At 44.8% G+C, this 20,239-nt stretch overlaps 4 protein-coding genes across 7 annotated transcripts in view; 2 read left to right on the top strand and 2 right to left on the bottom strand.

The window, feature by feature from the left end:
* LOC126539079 (phospholipid-transporting ATPase ABCA1-like) overlaps positions 1 to 3,496 on the bottom strand; it is an 88,610-nt gene extending 85,114 nt beyond the window's left edge. For both annotated transcript variants that reach the window (XM_072285667.1, XM_072285668.1), the window contains exon 1: positions 3,399 to 3,496. The gene's annotated coding sequence lies outside the window, so the exon portion shown is untranslated. The remainder of the gene's footprint in view (positions 1 to 3,398) is intronic.
* A 527-nt stretch (positions 3,497 to 4,023) lies between these two features.
* On the top strand, positions 4,024 to 8,240 carry LOC126539082 (gamma-glutamylcyclotransferase-like). 2 transcript variants are annotated; one of them, XM_055075309.2, is made up of 4 exons: positions 4,438 to 4,752; positions 4,950 to 5,163; positions 7,159 to 7,292; positions 7,893 to 8,240. In XM_055075309.2, the coding sequence occupies exons 1-4, from the start codon at positions 4,712 to 4,714 to the stop codon at positions 8,176 to 8,178; spliced, it is 675 nt and encodes a 224-aa protein (XP_054931284.2). In that variant the 5' UTR covers positions 4,438 to 4,711; the 3' UTR covers positions 8,179 to 8,240. The 2 variants fall into 2 exon arrangements, with proteins under 2 accessions (XP_072141697.1, XP_054931284.2); XM_072285596.1 differs by lacking the exons at positions 4,438 to 4,752; positions 4,950 to 5,163 and adding an exon at positions 4,024 to 4,182.
* A 1,891-nt stretch (positions 8,241 to 10,131) lies between these two features.
* On the bottom strand, positions 10,132 to 10,951 carry LOC126539081 (large ribosomal subunit protein eL13-like). The gene has a single exon (XM_050185796.3). The coding sequence runs from the start codon at positions 10,818 to 10,820 to the stop codon at positions 10,176 to 10,178; it is 645 nt and encodes a 214-aa protein (XP_050041753.1). The 5' UTR covers positions 10,821 to 10,951; the 3' UTR covers positions 10,132 to 10,175.
* A 2,973-nt stretch (positions 10,952 to 13,924) lies between these two features.
* The window catches only part of LOC126539083 (inactive selenide, water dikinase-like protein), an 8,184-nt gene continuing 1,869 nt past the window's right edge, over positions 13,925 to 20,239 (top strand). The window contains exons 1-7 of one of the 2 annotated variants that reach the window (XM_050185798.3): positions 13,925 to 14,075; positions 14,194 to 14,510; positions 15,395 to 15,498; positions 16,761 to 16,910; positions 17,443 to 17,555; positions 18,678 to 18,871; positions 19,816 to 20,028. In XM_050185798.3, the coding sequence (XP_050041755.2) occupies positions 15,403 to 15,498; positions 16,761 to 16,910; positions 17,443 to 17,555; positions 18,678 to 18,871; positions 19,816 to 20,028 (766 nt within the window). In that variant the 5' untranslated portion in view covers positions 13,925 to 14,075; positions 14,194 to 14,510; positions 15,395 to 15,402. Of the gene's footprint in view, positions 14,118 to 14,193; positions 14,511 to 15,394; positions 15,499 to 16,760; positions 16,911 to 17,442; positions 17,556 to 18,677; positions 18,872 to 19,815; positions 20,029 to 20,239 lie in introns of both variants that reach the window. The other variant, XM_072285531.1, reaches the window with a different exon arrangement.

The raw sequence follows: 20,239 nt of genomic DNA, 5'->3' as shown, positions 1-20,239 counted from the left end.
GAAGCGGTGTTTTCACAGCCGCGCACGAGGAAAATATTCTTAAAAATAAAAATATTAATAAAGGAAGGGGCGGGAAACCGAGCGCGCAAACGAAGCGTGTACCCACGTGTTTCAAGCCGACCCGCACGCAATAAATTTTTTTCGACGACCGTCACGGAAGACGTGTATAGCGAGCCTCGTTTTTTTTTTTTTTTTTTTTTTTTTTGTCAGCGCTTTTGGACCGAATTAAGAAGACAAAAAGAAAAAAGAAAAGGAAGCACACGATAGTTCGCTGCCACGTTCGCGAAAGATCCTTAGCTCCTAGTGAACACAGTCTCGCTTTTACCTTACCTTTCACGGCTGCATCGTTATTGAATGATGGTACAGAAAAATTGGGAGAGATAACTTTCATGAAGGCCTGTATATAAGGCGAGTGACAGGTGTGACGTTCGTTAAGATGGAGAAGGATAATGGTATAGATAAGATACCAAATGGGTGTGGCTAATACTCTACAGTTGAGATTAAGGGGTAGAATTGGTGAGACGGGCAGATCGCGTAATGCTGTGAGCAGATAACCGAGTGAATGTTTACTACGGCACAAGAACAGGTGCCAAGGGAAAGGAAACTTGAGTCGACAACGGCGGAGGATTAGATGGTGCGATTACATGGAAATTTGCAGGGATAGGATGAAGATCGCTGGACGATGAAAATGAGCTCTTCCGAGACCGTAATTCCGTTAACGATTATTATCACTCGATCGTATATTATTTCCTTATCGTGCACGTCGGACAGAGCCAATGATAAGGACGAAAATAATCCGTTACAAAACTTGGGCCACGGAGATACGCTTAAGCGAACGTTGTAAAATCTTTGCAGAAAGAAGACGATTTTGGTTTTGTTCGGGAACACGTACAAAAAGAAAAATATGCTGGTTATTTTTTGTGTCACAACCACGATATGATTATGAGGCACGCCGTAGTTGCGAGGAGGAAGAGGAGGAGGAGGAGGGGCTCTGGATTAATTTTGACCACCTGGGGTTCTTTAACGTGCACCCAATGAACGACACACGGGCGTTTTTGGATTTCGCCTCCGTCGAAATGCAGCCGCCGCGGACAGGATTTGATCCCGCGTGCCCTCAGTGGCGGCACATCATTAGCACTTTCTTCTACATGGTGAAATTGCAGAGACGGAACTTTCTTTTTTTTCGGCGCATGACCTCGTTTGGCCAGAAACCCTGACGCGGCGGCCGCTGAATTGAAACACGCGCTCATATCGAGCGGTCATGACCCTGACACCATATCACACACTTCTGGCTTTTGGCAAACTGTTAAATGAATGCCATTGCATTTCGTAGCCCACTAAAAAAAAAAAAAAAGAAAAAAAAAGCCTAAGTGAACAAGACTTCCCTGTACTGTTCGACTTCAATTACGCAATATAAACACGTGCGCATAATGTTCATAACTGGAAAGTTAATAAGCGATCTTTTTTTTTTCTTTCTTCCTTATTAGCTAGCTGTCTGAAAAAATTGCGCCAACTGTCTCAAAAGTGATGGCCACTTTTTCACGTATATAATCCACCTGAACAGGACGAATTACGCGACAAAATTTGTTCGAATTAAAAGAAAAGAAAGAACAGGAAGAAATAGAGCACAAGGTATACATCCGCCCTGATATGAGCAGCTAAATGACCGGTGTTTCGTATCGTACGTGATGCGGAAGTTGGTCCAATTATTCCCGGTAAACGAAGCATGCCTTGGACAGGAGCTGGCTTCACTGCCGCAACAATACGTGGCCCGCATTTCTACTAATAACAATGACTAATTAGTTAGCTTATAACTATTTATGTAGTTTGCTTATCAGTGCGTACACGTCGCCGCTAGTAACGTGTTCGCGAAAAAAAAAATTACCTCGTTCACTTTAGCGTACCGTCGCCGGGATAATCATGACCTCTTCATGCACTCATTCACACCACATTTCGTACGATGCATTGGGTTACGATATATTGGAACCCGTGGTCTTCGGAGAGCACTTCGCTAAAGCTACTGAAAACTAACAGCCGAAAGCACACCTACGAAATCAATCGTAAGAAGAAAATTGTAGGAAGTAACATCTAGTCGTCAACACTGTCCAGCATTGGAAACGGCTTATAACTACACACACGAGAGCAGATCGAACGTGCCGAACCAATCAATCCATTTCTCCACGCCTCTGTCGACGCGCTATTCGCGTCGTCAACAAGCTTAGTACAGGATTAAAACAAGAACATCAAAAAAGGGAACGCAACGTATTTGCTTAGTTAATTCACGAGAAATGCCACTTCAAACGTACTCAACACGCGCCGGACCTTTCAAGGTGCTCCGCGCCTAAAGAAATGTCAGAAAACAATGACATATTCACATGAAGAGAATTTTTTTTATTAAGAGAAATTAAATACATCGATGCCATTCCGCTGGCGGTTGCCGTCATTTAAAGGTTTGTCGAATACTGTCAGAAGTCATGCTTTGTATCATGTTCGCGCATGTTAACACAGGTTGAGCTATGACGAGAAAAAATAAAATAAAAACAAAACAGTTACAGATTTTCCTTTTCTTTTCTCTCTCTATCACACTCTTTTCAGCTGAGCCTCTTCCGCACGATGTAGCCACGCATTAAGTGATAAGAGCTTCAGAATCAAATCATCTTGTCCAGGCAAATGACAAAAGATATCCGATGATATGATACGACCAGAACGCATTTACGATGTGCGCTGGCTCGTCACCGATAGACAAAAACTTGCCGATTTAAAGCCCGGTACTTAAATTTGAATTATCATTGCTACCAGAGTTTGCGAAAGTGCAGTTTGACGTTCACTGACAGTCGACAGGATCGAGTGACAGCTCCGTCCACGCTGGACAGAAATCGGCACGTTTATAGCGGTCGGTGATTCATTGCAACGTTACATCAAAAGATGAACTACGTAGACTAGGCAGGGCAGCCGATTTCGGCCGGGGAAAATGTCAGGGCTTCCCGCAGGTGCGCCGTCAGACGAAGGTGAAAGCTTTGCGTGATTCCGCGACCTTTCGACAATGCCCGAACGTTCGCGAAAGTAAAACACACAAAGCAGCAGCAGCATTAACCGTAACTGAAGAAGCCGTCACGTCGGGATTCTCTCGGCAGACGTCACACTCGACGACGAAGTACCGGAGCACATACGAGCTCGTGCAAACAATGTCAGATTCGCGCCGATGCACGAAGCTAAACTGAAGCAACGGACCCGCTATCTTGCGCGAGCGAGCCCGAGGAGCAAGAGCAAAAAGAAACCGCGCACTGCGAAAGAACGCTCGTGGCTCTTTAAAACTGGCACGCGCAGGAGAACACGCTTTCCTAAAGACGCGAGAGGAAAAAGAAGAGAGAGATTAGGCGCAGGGCGCCGAAACTCACACATTCGGCACGCTGTTATCCGGACTAGATATATGGCGCTGCCGAGATTAAGCCTTGCAGACAACCAGCTGACTTGAGAAGCAGCCACTAGCACAGCCACCGCGCTGTGCACGACGGGTACGCCGGCTCTCGTCGCATGTCGTTATTTCACTCTCCTCTTCGCTCGCAGGTGGTGTAAATAAACTGAGTCGTAAACCTGGGCCTTCACCATTACATCCCAAACTGCAGAACACTTCTTAAAATACTAGATTACATAGACCCATCTACGAGCAAAAGATAAATTAATTACTTTCAACAAACATTACTTTAAAACAAATATTAGTTTATTATTTGTCTCACAGATGGCATGACAATTTGTAATACTCAATGCAAGTGCTTACTTTTGTTACAATTTTTGAGGTGAAAGTTGTCTGAAGTGGTGGGACTACGTATATATGCTCTACGTTCTGTTGCGCAGCAGACGACGGAACGCGGTCCACTGCGCCGTCGTCCTTGCCTCGAAAACGAGAGGAAAATTGCATTTTTCACTTGTTTTCTTCTTTTCGTGTTTTCCTTTTTGTAGCGTCATCACGCTTCCCTGAGTCAGTTCTTTGTTCATCAGTCAAGTTGCAACAAGGAGAAATAAAACTGGGAAAAGAAAATGAACCGTTGTTTGCCCAAACCGGTCCGACTGCTTCCTACCGCAAGGGTACGCGAGACGTCTGCTCATGGCTACGCATGTTATTTGTCCAAGGTGATCTATCTTCAGCGCGCGACAATAGTCCAGTACCGGGTGCCACAGCAGGTGTGTACGTAGTTGCTCGGATACGAGTGTATCATCAGTGGATGTGCAGCCAGTGGCTTTCGTGCGTATTCAGGGGTGAAACGGGCGAAGCCATGGTACACCAATAGCCGTGGGCGAAGCAGACCGGCGTTCCCAAGTTCTTTCAATGGTAGCGTTTGCCGCGAAATGCGAGCTGCTGTCGCCACAGCGTAAGAAAAACTTGTGACGCCACCTGTCGGCAGCTACAGAAAGCAGTGTTTCAGAGAGGACTGCGTAAGGAAGGGCATAGATGGGAAGGGTATGAAACTGTATGGCCGGAGGCACAGTTTCTCCAATGCATTGGTTTCTCACTATCAAAAGCTTTGTGGACTGAAGCATAGAGTGTTCCAGGAGCGGACAACATGACCAGCTGCTTTCTGTAACTGCCAGCAGGCGGCGACGAGTTAATGCTTGCGCCGTCGACAGCAGTTCGCATCAAAGTGGCAACTTAACCATCTTTATTCTATGATTAACTGTGGAAAGTGTTAGAGTGAACGATGTAGACACCAAAATGCGAGCCTTCCGCAAAATTTTAGCAAGAACAGTGCAGCGGTAAGCGCAAATTCTTTTTTTAGGACACGTTAAGCCAAATATGCAGAACCCTGCACAGCGCGTGGGCAAGCGACACAGAATAAAAACCGTCTTTTTTTTTACTTGTCATGCGTCATCCGTTTCTCTGTTGCCTGTCTGCTCACTGTCAGCTGCGGAATCTACATTGTTTACCCGGTGTTCTGTGGTACCGTTGGCAGGGTCATTAAGTACGACGGTCTTCCCGTGGCTGTATCTATGGCTGTATCGCAGACGCCTGCACACAGCGTGACCCATGCTAGCATGACTTCGTCGGCAGGGAAGACCCGTAGCCCCGATGATATTTTGTATTTCGCCTACGGCAGTAACATGTGGTCGCATCGCATGCACATCTGCAACCCGACGGCGAAGTTTTTCGACACTGCAGTACTCGAGGTGAGTGCCCCCATAGGCAGGGTGCGCACGTCGATTGTTCGTCATGACACTCGGCTAGACATCACTTATGTACGCAAGCTTTAAATGCTCTGAACGCGGCGCATGTACCGTATATATGATCGCCTGCTAATAATCAGTTGTAATCATGCTCGAGTTATAGCGTTATCCCTATCTGCAGATTCAAATGTGTCACACGGCCACTTTCGATCGCGGTCAAGCCCGATCAGGATCGAAATTCTCGACCGCGATTGGCTCGATCCCTCCCGCAAATTTAACTCCACAAAGTAGCCCATCGCAACCGAGAAATTCGATCCCGATAGGACTGGATCGCGATCGAAAGTGCGCCATGTGACACCCATATAGTATCTAATCTGGGGAAAGCGGTAAACGCAAGTAGGCGCGCTTTCTTTTAAACCCAAGTGAAGATGTTTGAATGGGAAAGGGGACTGGACTCACTGTTTTACGTGTTTGTATATACGCATTTATTCTTTTTCGCTGTCCTATTCACCATATTTCATCATCATTATTACAGGACAAATTTTTCCTCAACTGCGAAGCTTTCTGTCTGGGAAAACCGTACGCATTTGCCTTGTATAGATTCGTGCTACGTTCGGGTGGTCGGCAATCTTTCCCTTTCACGAAACTTCTTCAACCTTAATTGCGAGATTCCGCGGAATTGACTTGTCAGTTGTGGCTAGCTACCCATGTCGAAAGAGAAATGAGGAACAATTGAGTTCAATAAAGTCTTGCAATGCTAACACCACATACATTCTCGCATGACAGTACAGTCAATCCTATTTTTTTTTTTTGTGTGATAGCATTCTTTGCCTACTTTCCCCACTTTGTGTCAGTATCTTTCTTTATTTTCTAACCTCTATCAACTTGCTGCAAGCGCACTACGCAGGTAGAACACCCACTCTTCTAGCTCAATCAATCTGTTAATTTCCGTCTTTCATGTACACAATACAATGAAAATAGGTGGCAAGAGAAAACGCTGCTTTGTCACAGCTTGACTGAGCTCTTGCCACCCGTACTGGAGCAAATATACAGCAGCTGGCATTTGTATAAACATTTTATGCCTGAAATAGACTCCTATCTAATCGTGCTGTAGTTCATATTAAGTCAGGTACGCTAAATCCCAATTCAACAGTGCCAGAGGGACAAAACCGGCTGCGGTTGAGAGGCCACGTTTAGGGAAGCTTTCTTTGTGTCGTGTGAAGGTGATCAGTGGAGGCGCTGTGGCAGTTAAGCACATTCGTGTGATTAGCATTCTTAGCCTACTTCGTCCACTAAAACTTGTAAATAAAGGCGTCTTCAGAAATGCAGTGTATCGCTACATCGCTTGAATGCTAATCGCATTAATGTTGACAGTCATTGTGAGATGGGCTCTGCTAGAATTAACTTTTAATTACAGTAAGTGATAAACTAGCTTCAAGTTACATCAGGTCTGTTGCACATGTATGATCCCTATCATTATTAAGTGCTGTCAGTAAGTTTCACTGAGATCCTGCATAGTCAGTGAAATACAATTGCTGCAACATGAACTCCCTCCATAACTTTGTAAACAACTCGATGACAATTGCAGTCTCAGAGTGGCTGCCGTTCAACCCTCCTAGAACTCGTGGAGTTCATGGTCTAAAAATTGGATAGTATGTCACGCTCCGTCACAAATATATTTCTACAGTTAGGTGAAAATAGGTGACTAGATGAACCGATTTATGGAATCGTTTCCCAGACAGTAGTTCTTTGCTCCTGCACTATAGTTTGCAATTGGTTTAAGTGGGAATTAGTCAGGTCAGCAGCAGTTAGCTTGCACCTAGTATCTCTGATTTTGCATAGTTACAGTACTGTTTCAATCACGCATCATCACCGATTAGCCCAACTGTCAGTTTAGTCGCTGGTCAGCAAAGTTCAGTTGAGCATTTTTACATGGGAGACCAAATATTATGCTTATATATCCTGCAAAATTTAAATGGTGAATGTCACTGTGTGCAGGGCTACTATGTTGGTTTTGTGGACTACTTTAAGAGCTGGCAAGGTGCTGCAGCCATACTGAAAAAGAATGCCGAACGCACCACGCATGGCGTTTTATGGACACTTCCGAAGGGAGACATACAGAATCTTGACCGGTGAGTCTACGGAAACACTGCAGCACCTTTTTTTGTATTGCCTAAAAGGTTCAAAATGTAGCAACCTCACTATATCCTAACACCATGTAAATTGACATGTATACATCCTGCACGGGCAGCCGCACCACCATTCTTAATCCTGCGTGTGGCAAATTTTCTAACTAGTGCGTGTGACCAGCCACGTATTACCTCCTCTTCACGTAAAAGAACCACAGCACCTGGCAAACAGTTTGATCCTGTAATACGATGGCAAGGAACGTGGATGCAAGAAAAGGATTGATGGCAGGGAAGGAAAACTAGTGTGGGACAAAGAGCATCGGTCATCAAATGGTGGTTATGCAACCTGCTTCCAAAAGTTAAGCACATGAAAGTACATATAAACGTAATTATTCAGCCCTGAGGGTGTTCAAAATAAATAAATAAGTAAACATCTTTTTTACGTTGGTAACATGCCAGCCGATATTAAAAACTAAAGCACCTATCACGTCCTTGTGTAGTCTGAGGTGGATACATAAAAGTTCGTAGAAAGTTATAGCACTACTTTTTCGCTTAGACTGTGCATACTTACATGTCTTTTGCCTATTTTATCTTTGAATGCAGGCAGGAGAGAGAGTATGAAGCCGCCGATGTGACAGTGAAGCTGCCATCAGGGGATAAAGTGGTCTGCCGAACATACTTCTATCATACCTCAAGGCCCGGGAAGGAAGATATACCCTCGCTTCTCTACAAAGCCGTCATCGTGGCTGGAGCAATTGAACACAAGCTGCCCGACAGCTATGTGCAAGAACTTATGAAGAACCCTGACAATGGCAAAACACAGGGTAGCAACATTGGGGTGGACATCGACAAGCTCCGGTCATGTGTGAATGGATACCTGACCTTATGAATGTGTGCAATTTATTGAAGCGATAGTTATGCAAGTATTTAGTAAACAATTTGTTGAAGACATGTCCGGCTGTGCTTGGTGCATAAAGAAGTATGTTAGGTTGATGTGGTGGAACACTGCGTTGAATGGAGAACATTAAAAGCATTCTTTGAGAATGTATTCCCAATGGTGCCACAACGCCTTCCGTTACATAACTGGGCTCCTGTTTCAGTCATGTTAAGTCATCTTCACATCATTGCCTTCTCAGAGAAAAGGTTTGCAAGACCCCAGCCTGTGAAGTACACTTAAAAACCATGGTGATTTTCTCCCTTTATGTGACTTTACCATCGACTGTTCTGGAAAGCCTTCATCATAACATTCTGCAATACACAGGGTCGTGAATATTTGGCTGCGTGTGTTGAAAAAAGGTTTTTCGCTTACCGCTGTGCTGTACTTGCTCAAATATTTCAGAACAGTGGCATTTTGGTGTCGACTTCATTTAGCATAACACTTGGCACAGTTAATTGCCTGGTTTCTAAGAAAAAAGTGAGAATTTACCTATATCATGGAGGATGCGAGCTGCTACCACGACAGCGCAAGCATAAACTTGTGTCGCCACCTTTCGTCATCTGCAGAAAGCTGGGTTTCAGGGAAAGCAGTGGCCTGTTCCAGGAGCGGGCAACACGCGGCAGCCCTCCCCGAAATTCTGCTTTCTGCAGATGATGGCAGAGGGCGACAAAAGTCTGTGCCAGGCCCGGCTTTTCAGACGCCATTTTACCCATAGACAATAACAGTTTCTCATTTTTGTTTTAAAACACAGGCAATTGTGCCAAGTGTTATACTAAATGAATTCGACGCCAAAATGAGATTGTTCCACAAATTTTGAGCAAGAGCACTAGCGGTGAGCGCAAAATCTTTTTTTGAACATGCGCAGCCAAATATTCAGGCCCCTGTATGTGTCCATCTTGGTAAATTGTATTAACATGGACACAAGCCCATTAGGATTGTCTTTGGTTCGTCTGCAACACACTGCACTACCAGCTTTTGCCATGCAACGATGGCCTCGCACAATTCCAAGCTATTAGTCATGAGCTAACATCCACGACCCTCTAAGCTCACCTTTTCAGCTGACGGAGTCATGCCGCCTGCAAGTGCTACAGTCACAGCAGGGCAAAAAAGCCAGCGCCTCTTCCACGCACAAGTCAAGACTGACACCCTGCAGCAATTTGCGTCCCAGCAGTCTCTTACACCTTCAGTTCAGCCTGCCACCATCCAACTCCATGCTCCTAGCCGCCATACAATAGCAAGTGCACTGCATCTGAAGCACCGCACTAAATTGCCTTGAGCAGCTTCTTGCCAGAATGGAGAGATACGGTTCCTCAGGGCTATTGAATGTTGTTGCACTGTAGCAACAGCTTCGAGTGACTATTACCAGAATGTTCCCTTGAGAAATGCAAGACGCTGAACCTACCTCAATGGCCACAGCATTTGCGGCAGCCTTCAGCAGGCATATCCAATCATCACTACATCCCTGTCACTTAATCTGCACGTTTTAGTGCAATAATGAATCCCAGGTTGGGCGCGCAAGCCACTCCGGTATAGGAAGTTATGGCTCTTGCGGCCCTGTATGCCTGGCCACAACTTTCTTGGATACAAATAAGGTATTAAATGGTGCTGCTGCCATTAACGTGCTTCAGTTATAGTGCACTGAAGTCAAACTTATTGCAACGACCCCCATTACTCAACCAGCATGGCAGGTATCTTTCAAAAGGCTTGTTGAATAATCTCACCATAAGAAATGCGACTATTTTACCAACCACTTCTATCCACGTGGGAAGATTTCAACTAAAATGAGCAGCTCCAAGTTGCGATCAGAAATAAATCTACTGCGACGCGAAAGACAAGGCAACACAATGTGCAGAACTGCAATATCCTGCGGCCAACTCAGTAAACCATAAAGAAGACCACCAATGGTTTGTTTTTCCCTTGGCATTTAATGTATTCACACAAAGCTCACGCTAGGCCTTCTTAGGTGCCTGAGCCTCCATGGTCTCTGCTGCCTCGCGAGCCTTCTTCGCCCGCTTGCCCCAGAGACGTGCTTTGGCCTTCGCTTGCCGCAGATGTACGTAGGCGCTGTACTTCTTCTCTTCTTCAGTGGGGACCCGAGGCTTTTCACGGTGGGCGCTCTTCTTCAGCGGCATGATGACACCGCGCAGCTGGGTCGCGAGCTTCTGTTCCTCCGCCGACGCATCACCCTTGCCTGGCTTCGAAGCCTTGCGCGGGAACAGGATCAGCTTGGAGCGATACTCCTTGAGACGCTGAACGTTCTGCTGCAGGCTTTCGACGCTTTTGTTGCGGCGCCTGTAGTCCACGGAGATGCCGATGGTCTTGGCGACCCTCTTGGCGATGCCCGCGGCCTTCAGTTCATCCAGGGAGAAACCTTTGCCCAGGCGCTGTTTCGTGTTGTACTTGAAACCCGGACACCTGACGACGGGTCGCAGGGAACCCTTGACGGGTCTCGGCGCGATGGCCCGGGCGCGTTTCACGCGGTGTGCGTGACGGCGCTTCTTGCGCATCGGCTGGTTGAACCACGTCTTCACGTAGCGCTGCCAGTCCTTGTGGAAGTGGCCGTTGGGCACCATATTGTTCCTCTTGGGAGCCATCGCTAATTAACTTTTAAAGGTAGGGCTGAATGTAAAATCCTACCGGTGAGTCGGCGGTCGCCGACGCAAATTGTGACAGCGGCGACAACACGTATGGAGCACGTTGCACGCCGGTTCTCAAAAAGATCTAGGAACAGTTAGTAACACCAGTTGGGTGCAGAACAGAACTATCGACAGAATATGACCGCTGCATACAGTTTAGCGCTGCAATCGTTAGCGACATAAAAAAAACGTGCATTAAGCAGCGAAATGTAGGCCGACCTCGTTGCCCTCTGCAGATAAATTTCCCAGGAAAGAAGGAAAGTTTCTAAAATTAGACCGAACTAGCTCCGAACCGACTGGTATCCGTTTCATCAGCAAAGCAGAACATGGATACCGCGGGACGTGAATGGCTATAATTCCATAATGGTACACTGCAATTATAATTAAAGCGTTTTTACGCGGCTACTCACTGCTAGTCGTTTTACTACTCGACACCATATTGCGCACTCAACATTGTGCGCGAAAATTAATGAAAAGAAAATAATCAGTAGGAGTGTGCGATTGTTCGAAATTTTCGAATAACGATTCGGACAGTGCCCTATTTGATTCGGTCTTCGAATCGAATAGGCACTATTCGCAAATACGAATATTTTTCAAATAGTTTTCGAATATTTTAAAATGTCAATTGTGCGCAATCAAAGATAACAATGGAGCAACCGTACGACCATTTTCATTCCTGCGGGCATAACATGCGCATAAAACTCGAGAACTTACGTAGTGCAAAAGGCTACGTTACAGGGATCATTCGCACTATTCGAAAAGTCCTGCATATGTGAGCAGCCTGCTTAATTGTTTCTAGTTGCTCCATTGGTGCATTTTGATAAACAACGTCTGATAATGCGCATGAGAGAAAACTAAGCCTATGAGTATTATGATGTGAATACTGTTTTACATCAATTGTTAAAATGGCGCTGCTCATTATTCGAAAAAAATATTTGATTCACTTGTGGCACTATTTGATTCGGTCTCAAAAATTACCATTCGCACAACCGAAGATAGTTAAACAGTTTGCAGTGTCACCTAGAGTGCGAAGCGATAGCTTGTGCAACTTCGGTGACGTGGGGCCGCGTTATATGTAACGATTCATTTAATTTTCAATTCTTTTCACCCTCTCGTCATTGGATAGGACACCGCCGTTATCGCTATCTTCGTTCGCCACTGGCAGCGACGGATGATACGATAAATAAATAAAATTAAGCAAATCGTTTCAAAACACGGCTTCAGCCTCTGTGAATCCTTTCCTCGCTTTCGTTTCGTGCTTCGATGATAGCGGGCCTCGCATATCGCATTGCATATAATCTTAATTTAAGCTTAAAATATGCATGCTAACCCTGCAGCTGCGTGCCACTATGCAAGTAGTCTGTCTACCTCTATATATATATATATATATATATATATATATATATATATATATATATATATATATATATATATATATATATATATACAGTTCTGTATATATACAGGGTGTCCCAGCTAACTTTGCTTCAGAAGCTGGTTAATTAATCTTGACTAGTGACGCAATTAAAGATAATACAAATCAATAGTGTGACTTATTCCATACCATAGTAAGCTACATGCATTTGGTGGCGTCGTCGTAGAGTCGTCATAAAAATATGCCCATACACTCTAAGACGACGCCACCAAATGCATGCTGGCGACTATTGTATGGAGTAAGTCACGCTATTTTTTGTATTATCCTTAATTGCATAATAAGTCAAGATTAATTAACCACCTTCTGAAGCAATAAAGTTGCGTAAAAAATTTAATTTGAAAGTTGCAGGGCGGCTTGCAAAACGTCCGATTAAACAGTTTCGAACTTTCGATCTATTAAGTATTATTTTTTTTTTTACCGCTTACTGCAGATGCCCGCGAAAAAAAAAATAAAGAACAAACAAGAATCTCAGTGGCCTTCCACTCTGTGAAGAAGGATGACCAGCGAAGCCGAACTGCACCTCCACCACGGGTCAGCCCGGCACTGCACTATCTTCAGGATCGGCCCACGTATGGGAAGGGCTTAAAGGGCCCCTGAAACGGTTCGGACAAATTTTGTAGACGCGTAGGGTACAGCTAAAGTCAATCATTCGCACCACAATTTGTGAAACGCCTCATATTAAGAGAGCTACGGACGATTACAATTTACCCTCTTCCATAGTCATGCATTTTCTCAACTATGCGGGCTTCATCGCCCCCTCTCCCCGAATTTTTTTCTGGCCGGTGTCCTCCTTCGAACGCCCGCCCCCAAACAAGTACAGGGTGGTACACGCCTTCAGCCAGACCACGGGCCGGCTCAAGGTAATAGTTGTGTTATTATGCACCAAGCATGGGAAACTTAGAGAATATTAATGCCACCTTAGCCACCTCCACCCCCCAATTCGAAACAAATCCTGGCTACGCGCGTGTACGCTAGTATAACGTAGCAAAACCCAGCTTTAATTACGTGTAATGGTATGTGTAAATTATATGCTGATTCACGCAGGGAAGTGACCACTGCGCTTTCGTCATGTATTGTTTTTGCTACAACAGAAGTGCTTCGAAAACTACAACGACCACTGTCACCGGCCGCTAGGTTACCTGCTTCAAGTACCTTTCTCGCAAATTTCACCATGTCACGATAACGCTGCCGTCACAAGGAGCTTCGCTATCAGTCGAGCAGACGCAATGTTGTACTGGTCGTCTACTTTCCAGTAAGTTTATCTCTCAAGGAGCTTGCGGCGGCTCTCTTTTATCTTACCCGCGAATTTTCGGAAACTGTCAACCTATTCAGGGGCAGCACTCAGACAAACCTTCACAATGTTTCAAAATCTTGCCGCTGCTTCAGCTTTAGCGCTGCATTACCTAGCGAGTACTTTTTGCTTATAATAGTATTTTTTGTGTGTGCAATAGTAAGCTAAAACCACAATTACCTTACCACTGTGTGTATTTATAATTCAAATGAGAACAACACATACTTTTGTTTTTCATAACCAATTTCTATTATTTTATGTTCACAACATGCAACAAAAATTGCAAGGTAGCCCCTAGAGGGCGACAAGGCGATAAGCAAAACAGTACCGCGCGCGTGTGTGTGGGCCGAGTAGGTGCACTATCATATTAGAGGGCTTGCAAAGAAACTTGCGGAACAAGTTGGGGAAAGCGGTAGATGCCCATGAAAACAGCGTTTCTAGGTCGATATTGGAGCTGCGGCCGGCAGTTGCTCAGAAACTCCGGCAGGCAAGTGAACCTTTGCAACGTGCTGCGCGAGACGCTTTGCGGGTGCGACCCGATCCTACTAGCTGTTTGCGGACGTGCGTTGATTGAATGCCATTTATTCCTCTCGCCTTTCATCTAGGGTTGAAAGAAGATCGCCGTCCGTGGCTCGGAATCTAGCTGGTCGTCCCGCGACGATGAGCGGTGACAGCGGTGCCGGTGCTGCCGGCCGGCGTTATGTGGTTCGACGGGGCGCGAGCGGCTCGGTGGTCACTTACCGGCCGTTCGACAACGCCGAGCACGGACTGGAGCCGGAGTTTCGGCTCCTGGGCCTGGCCGACATGAAAGGATGAGGCTGCAAGGTTCCCCAGGGTGTGCTCAACAAGCTGCTCAATTCGCTGAGGGGAGACAGCGGAGCGCAGCAGACCGTGTCGCACCACCCCGAGGGAACCCAGATCGGTGCGTGTGTGTGTGTGGCCGCGTTTGTGCAATTACCACGGGACATCATCGCATGCGCGTTGCTCACTGAAATACGCCTCCCACTTCGACTTGAACCACCACTGAGCCTTACCGAATCACGCGGGCAACCTCGAAATCTGTTGGCATGAAACTTCCAAAAGGGGTGATGCTTCAAAGTTGTGGTCTTCGCACAACCACAACTTGTTTGATGTGGAACTCCTTTAGAAAATACACCGGTACGACATTCAAGGACCGTCATGAGTGTAGATGTTGGACAAAGTGGTTTCATCTCTGGGTATGATGGCATTAATGACCCAAGATAGGAATGTGTAGATGATCCTTGTGTGCAACAGTTAAAAAAATGGGGGGGGGGGGCACCTTGCTAACTAACAGCAATGCGAGAATGAAGCTGATGATTCAAATCTTGTATGGTTTTCATGGTAGACACACTATTAGTACCTCCAGTAGGCACACATTGTAGCGTACTTCAAAATTGTACCATTAAAGTTCTTGCGGTGCTTACTAGCACAAGTACTTAATAGTATGCCACAATCTACATGCGAGAGTACATCCCAGGTATACTGGATTAGCGTCTTGTGCGGGACAGAGCATACGTTAATTTGCCATCTTCAGTCAAGAAACTCTCATGGCATTGCTTCTCAGGAGCAGCACTGCCTTATTTTCCACTGCAGTGTTGTTTGTTACAAATTAGTCTCAATTACTTCTTATGAGCATTTCACAATCTTATGTTAAGTAAGCAGCACAGACGGTAATGACTGGCCCATGATTTAATTTCCTTGCCATCTTTTATGCTTACTCAGTGCCACTTCTGTGCATATTTCACATCACCATAGACCTGAATACTGTTTCAACTTCACTTGCAGATATTGGCATGGATTCCAGTGTTGTCCCTCTTGGAGACTCTGGGTTTTCCTTGGTTCAAACTATAGACTACTTCTATCCATCTGTTGAAGATCCTTACATAGCTGTAAGTTTTACATAACACAGACCTATCACATTGCGCTACGATTTACTTTTTCATTGCGTTGCTACCGCATCTACCAGGTGCACAAGGTATTTGAGGACAGGGCTTTGAACCGCCACAGACATTAACATTCTCGTTCTGTCTAGGCACTTGACATCGTCTACACCAACCCTTCTGTCACCTATCTAGAAAATTTATTCCGGAGTATCAGCTTTCACTCTGACACTGTAGATGATGCAGTACATTCCCCTAGGTGCCTTGCACGTCAACCAGAGCGACTTGGAGATCACCACCTTAAATGTCGCAAAATGGTTTGTTTTTTGGTTGAGACAAGGGTTTGTGGCCAATTATCATCTGTGACAAAGACAATTAAGCGCTACCAGTGGTCAGATGTCAATCGGACAGTTAAATTTCTCCAGCGCATGGAGGTCATAATGAGGGAGAACACTGGAGAGCTGACTTTGGCTATTGACAATCAGTGGCAGCTTCAGGTGGTAGAATAAAAAAGTCAAGCTTTCTATGCATTATTTTATTAGATAAAACTCCTAAGTTATGGATTTGCTCGAGCCCACAATGCCTGTGTCAGACATGAGCATCTGGTTGTGAACTTAAGCGACACGTCACCCTCAATATGGCATCCTAGTTCCGAATATCTAAACCTGTACACCACTATGTATGCTGGGTGTTACTGAGAGGAAGTCTAACCAACAGCCATGCAATGATGAAAACTTGCTAAAGCCTGCTATTGTGGAAGCACTGTGCAACATCATCACACACGATCTGATTCGAGTGTATAGGTATTACCGAAGCCGAATTCAGCCAATAATTTAGGCTGAAGATGGCTTTATTTAAGTCTTGTAGAAAAGCAGCAAGAGAAACAATGGAAACATATTTGGAACGAGTGTACCATTCTAGTCTGAAATATTGATGCTATTCCTGAAGTCATTACGTCCTCAAATATCTTGCGCACACGGTATACAAACTGCTTGTTTTACTTCACCTATGTAGCTGCGCTATTGGTGTGTGTAGGATCACTAAACACCGTGCGTTGCTTGTAAGTGCATGTTGGCATTAGCCGAGGGAGCGTAACTGAATTTTTTGGTTGATTACTTTCTGCAGCTCTGCTTGACCTTTCCAATCGTACCTTATCCCCATTAAATTTTTGCTATCACTTAGTTGCATCTGGCCATACTGTAAGCAGTTGCTGAAGAAACAAAGCAGTGGCTCTTACAATGCACGCAACATTCTCTTTTCCTATGTCACAGGGCAAGATAGCGTGTGCCAATGTGCTCTCTGACCTTTATGCTCTCGGAGTAACTCGATGTGACAACATGCTGATGGTGATGGCTGTGAGCACCAAGCTTACTGAAAAACAGAGGGACATTGTTGTACCTCTCCTCATCAAGGGAATCAAGGTATGGTAGCACAGTTATGCTTAAAGATTCAAAGTTTTCATGCAGCCAAATTTAGTCATGGACATGAGAATAGGTTTTGATATCGAAGCAATGGTTACATGATTGTTCAAAGAGGTGCCATGCCCAATTGCAAATTTAATTTGCTTCGGTGCCTTTCTACTGAGTTTGGCAAAAGGTGACCTAGGAAATATTTTAAATGAGATTCTATTCCTTTTATGTCATCCACTGTTCATGACAGGGTGATTCCAATAATAACTTGATCAAGTGATGCTCGGACCATTGATGAAGCATTGTAATATAATTGTTACATTATCTCAGCCCAAAATGTATTTTAGATACACGCTAGGCAATATTTGGCCGGCATTTAGGTCCTTTAATATTTGGTCTCCTATTTATGATTTACTGTTAGATTGTGTCGGGACTTCTTGAACCAAACAGTATGTGAATTATTTGACTAATTTGAGGGCTGGTGCTTATCATGGAGTTGGGACTGTGGTGGTGTTTCAGGTTGAACCTCTTTTTTCCTCCTTAGGACTTGGCTGAAGAAGCGGGCACTAGGGTCACAGGAGGTCAGACAGTGCTCAATCCGTGGCCCATGATTGGTGGCGTGGCATCAGCAGTCTGCAGAGAGTCTGAGATTATCTCGTGAGTACATTCTCCGAACAGACTTTGTACTCTTTCAATCTATGTAAGCTGGGCATTCTGCTCTGCACAAGGAAGTGTGGGGATGTTTGCTGTGCCAGTTGACCTAGCTGTAAGGCCATTTAGAATGAAGTTAATACTTTACATGTAAAACACAACAGCAAATATATAATAGCACATTGGCATGCTATTAGGGACCTTGCGATAAATTCGCAAGGTAATTTCGTAAAGTATTCAAGATCAGACAAATGTGAACTTGGAACTTCTGTGAAAGCGCTCCGCCTTTTGTATACCTTATATTCCAGAATTGCTTGTTGAACTAACTGGCCTCGAGAATCTGTGTCTTGCGAAGCACCACAAGAAGACGATAGACCCGAAAAGAAGTGGCACTAGAAATGTACACGGATGTCTTGTGTATTATTTCTGAGGCCTTTGTTTTCTCGCGGCACCTCACAAATCATGGACTTTGCACGAGACCACAAAATTCAGTCAACATATTTTTGATTCTGCTTTTTCTATAATGTTGGTATGGTGAAGTGAAATATTTTTCAGGGTGTCCAGTGTTTCCTTATCATATGTGGTTGCTGCTGCTGTCTTATCTTTTTACATTCCTGTATGCATGTTCCCATTCGCACAACATGCCCTCTATTATGTGAATAAAGCAAACTGTTGGGTATGGTAGCATGTTTTATTGTCTTAAGATTATATTTCCCTAAATTTCTGTGAAGTAAAGGTCTTGTAAAAGCAAGCCTTAATACTTAAGATTACTGTTAGTTCATTCTTACAAGGAGAAAAGAAATATATGTGTACGAATGTGTATGGTATTATATATATATATGTGTAATATATACTATAGTTATTATGTTTCATCGCTTCTTTCCGTAGGCTCCTGTTTCATTGCTGAGTAACATTTAATTTGTTACTCCCCTGAATTTGTTGGATGTATTATTGTCCTCTGCACTCTGCCCATAATGCTGCATATACCTTGTCATGGCTGCCCGGCTTCCTTCAAGCTGTCTCACAACAGCTTTTTAGCGTAGGTAGCCAGCCAGACCATCTCTGGTAAACAAAGCAAAATTGAATATGAATGACTGTTGAATAACTGGAATTTGAATTATTCTACAGGCCAGACAATGCTCAAGCAGGAGATGTGCTGGTGTTGACCAAACCTTTGGGCACCCAGGTAGCTGTGAATGCTCATCAGTGGCTTGAGAAGCCGGAACGTCGCGCTCAACTAGACAAGGCCGGCATCACCGAAGATGATGTTCGGAGAGTCTATTTTCGAGCAATGGACTGCATGGCACGCCTTAATCTTACTGGTTTGTCCTCATTGGTTTATTCAAATCAGCGTTTTGTTTGCCCATGTTCCTCTTGGGCGATTTAAGTACAAATTTCTGTTATGTTAGCCAAGCCATATTTCGGTGATATGCAATGTGGGAAGTCGGGCAACATAGCAGTGTTTGGTTTCGTCGCTTTCAACCTTGTGGCTTCTCAGCAACTATGCATTTACTGTGAAGTGGCAGGAACTGAAGTTTAGCTTTTGGCTATTTGCCAATCTGTGCTTCAAACATTCAGTGCATAAGCAAATACCTAGGTACTTCACATAAAACTATAGAATCGCAACTTCATCATTGTGCAGTTATTCACTTACAGCTTCTTGGTGGTCTGGAGGAAAGTAATCAGATTTTCTCATGGATGTCGCCCTGCTGGCTAGCTTTTCTTGAAAGCACTTCAGCTTCATATACCAACACTAGCTGCAAATGGTGAAGTTATTTTAGATTTGGTGTAAGATAGCAAAGATGATCATGAAGGTGTGGTGACCAATTCACTTTTAATCACCTTGTCTAGAATGTTTCTCGGAGGTACACACGCAGCTGCACAATTGCTGAGAAAAGGAGCAATTTTTCATAAAGCACTGCAGTGGCAACTGGGGCTGTGACTGCTTATGATAAGTGAGAACTTGCTGGGTAAGAGATAGTTGAAATGTTATCATGCAACCAGGAAAGGGAATAAGGCTTGCGATTTTCATGGCATCACCTCCACTCAGCTTTGTTTTAGCTGGCAGCTTAATATGAGTTACCTTAAAGGTATTGCTAGTTTGTTGCATTACAAGATCGATCAGTACCCTGGTAACGTCGTACAGTGGTGCACCTATGGTGCCCGCCTAAGCATACATCGCAAAGTTCAACGAAGGCATGAATACAAATAGCAGCAGAAATGTAATGTGAAAGAGCACTGTACGTGTGCCGTTTTGTTCATACAGGGGCACAGCTGATGCATAAACACGGGTGCCATGGGGCCACGGACGTGACTGGCTTTGGGTTGCTTGGCCATGCACAGAACTTGGTCCAAGTGCAGCAGCGTTCAGTGGGCTTCGTTATCCACACATTGCCGATCATTGCCAAGGTCCCTGCCCTGCTGGCGGCCACAGGCACCTCATTCAAGCTCATGCAGGGATACTCGGCTGAGACCTCAGGCGAGTTACTGACCTGCAACCTATTTATCTAGAATTCTTAAAGGCGTAAGGCAGATTCAGTGCCTTTTTGTTCTAAGAATGATTGTGTAGTGCCATCATCATCACCATGTCTCATAATTGCCATCGCAAGATTGGCTCATGAGGCACAAGCAAGAATGTGTTCTTATTGCCGCTCTGGTTAGATGTCACAGCTGGTGCTCTTCCAGAATAA

Source organism: Dermacentor andersoni, chromosome 11 (genome assembly GCF_023375885.2).
Source record: "Dermacentor andersoni chromosome 11, qqDerAnde1_hic_scaffold, whole genome shotgun sequence".
In the NCBI taxonomy this organism is placed as follows: Eukaryota; Metazoa; Arthropoda; class Arachnida; order Ixodida; family Ixodidae; genus Dermacentor; species Dermacentor andersoni.
The sequence above is the reverse complement of the archived record's forward strand: the minus strand, read 5'-3'. Positions and strand labels throughout refer to the sequence as shown.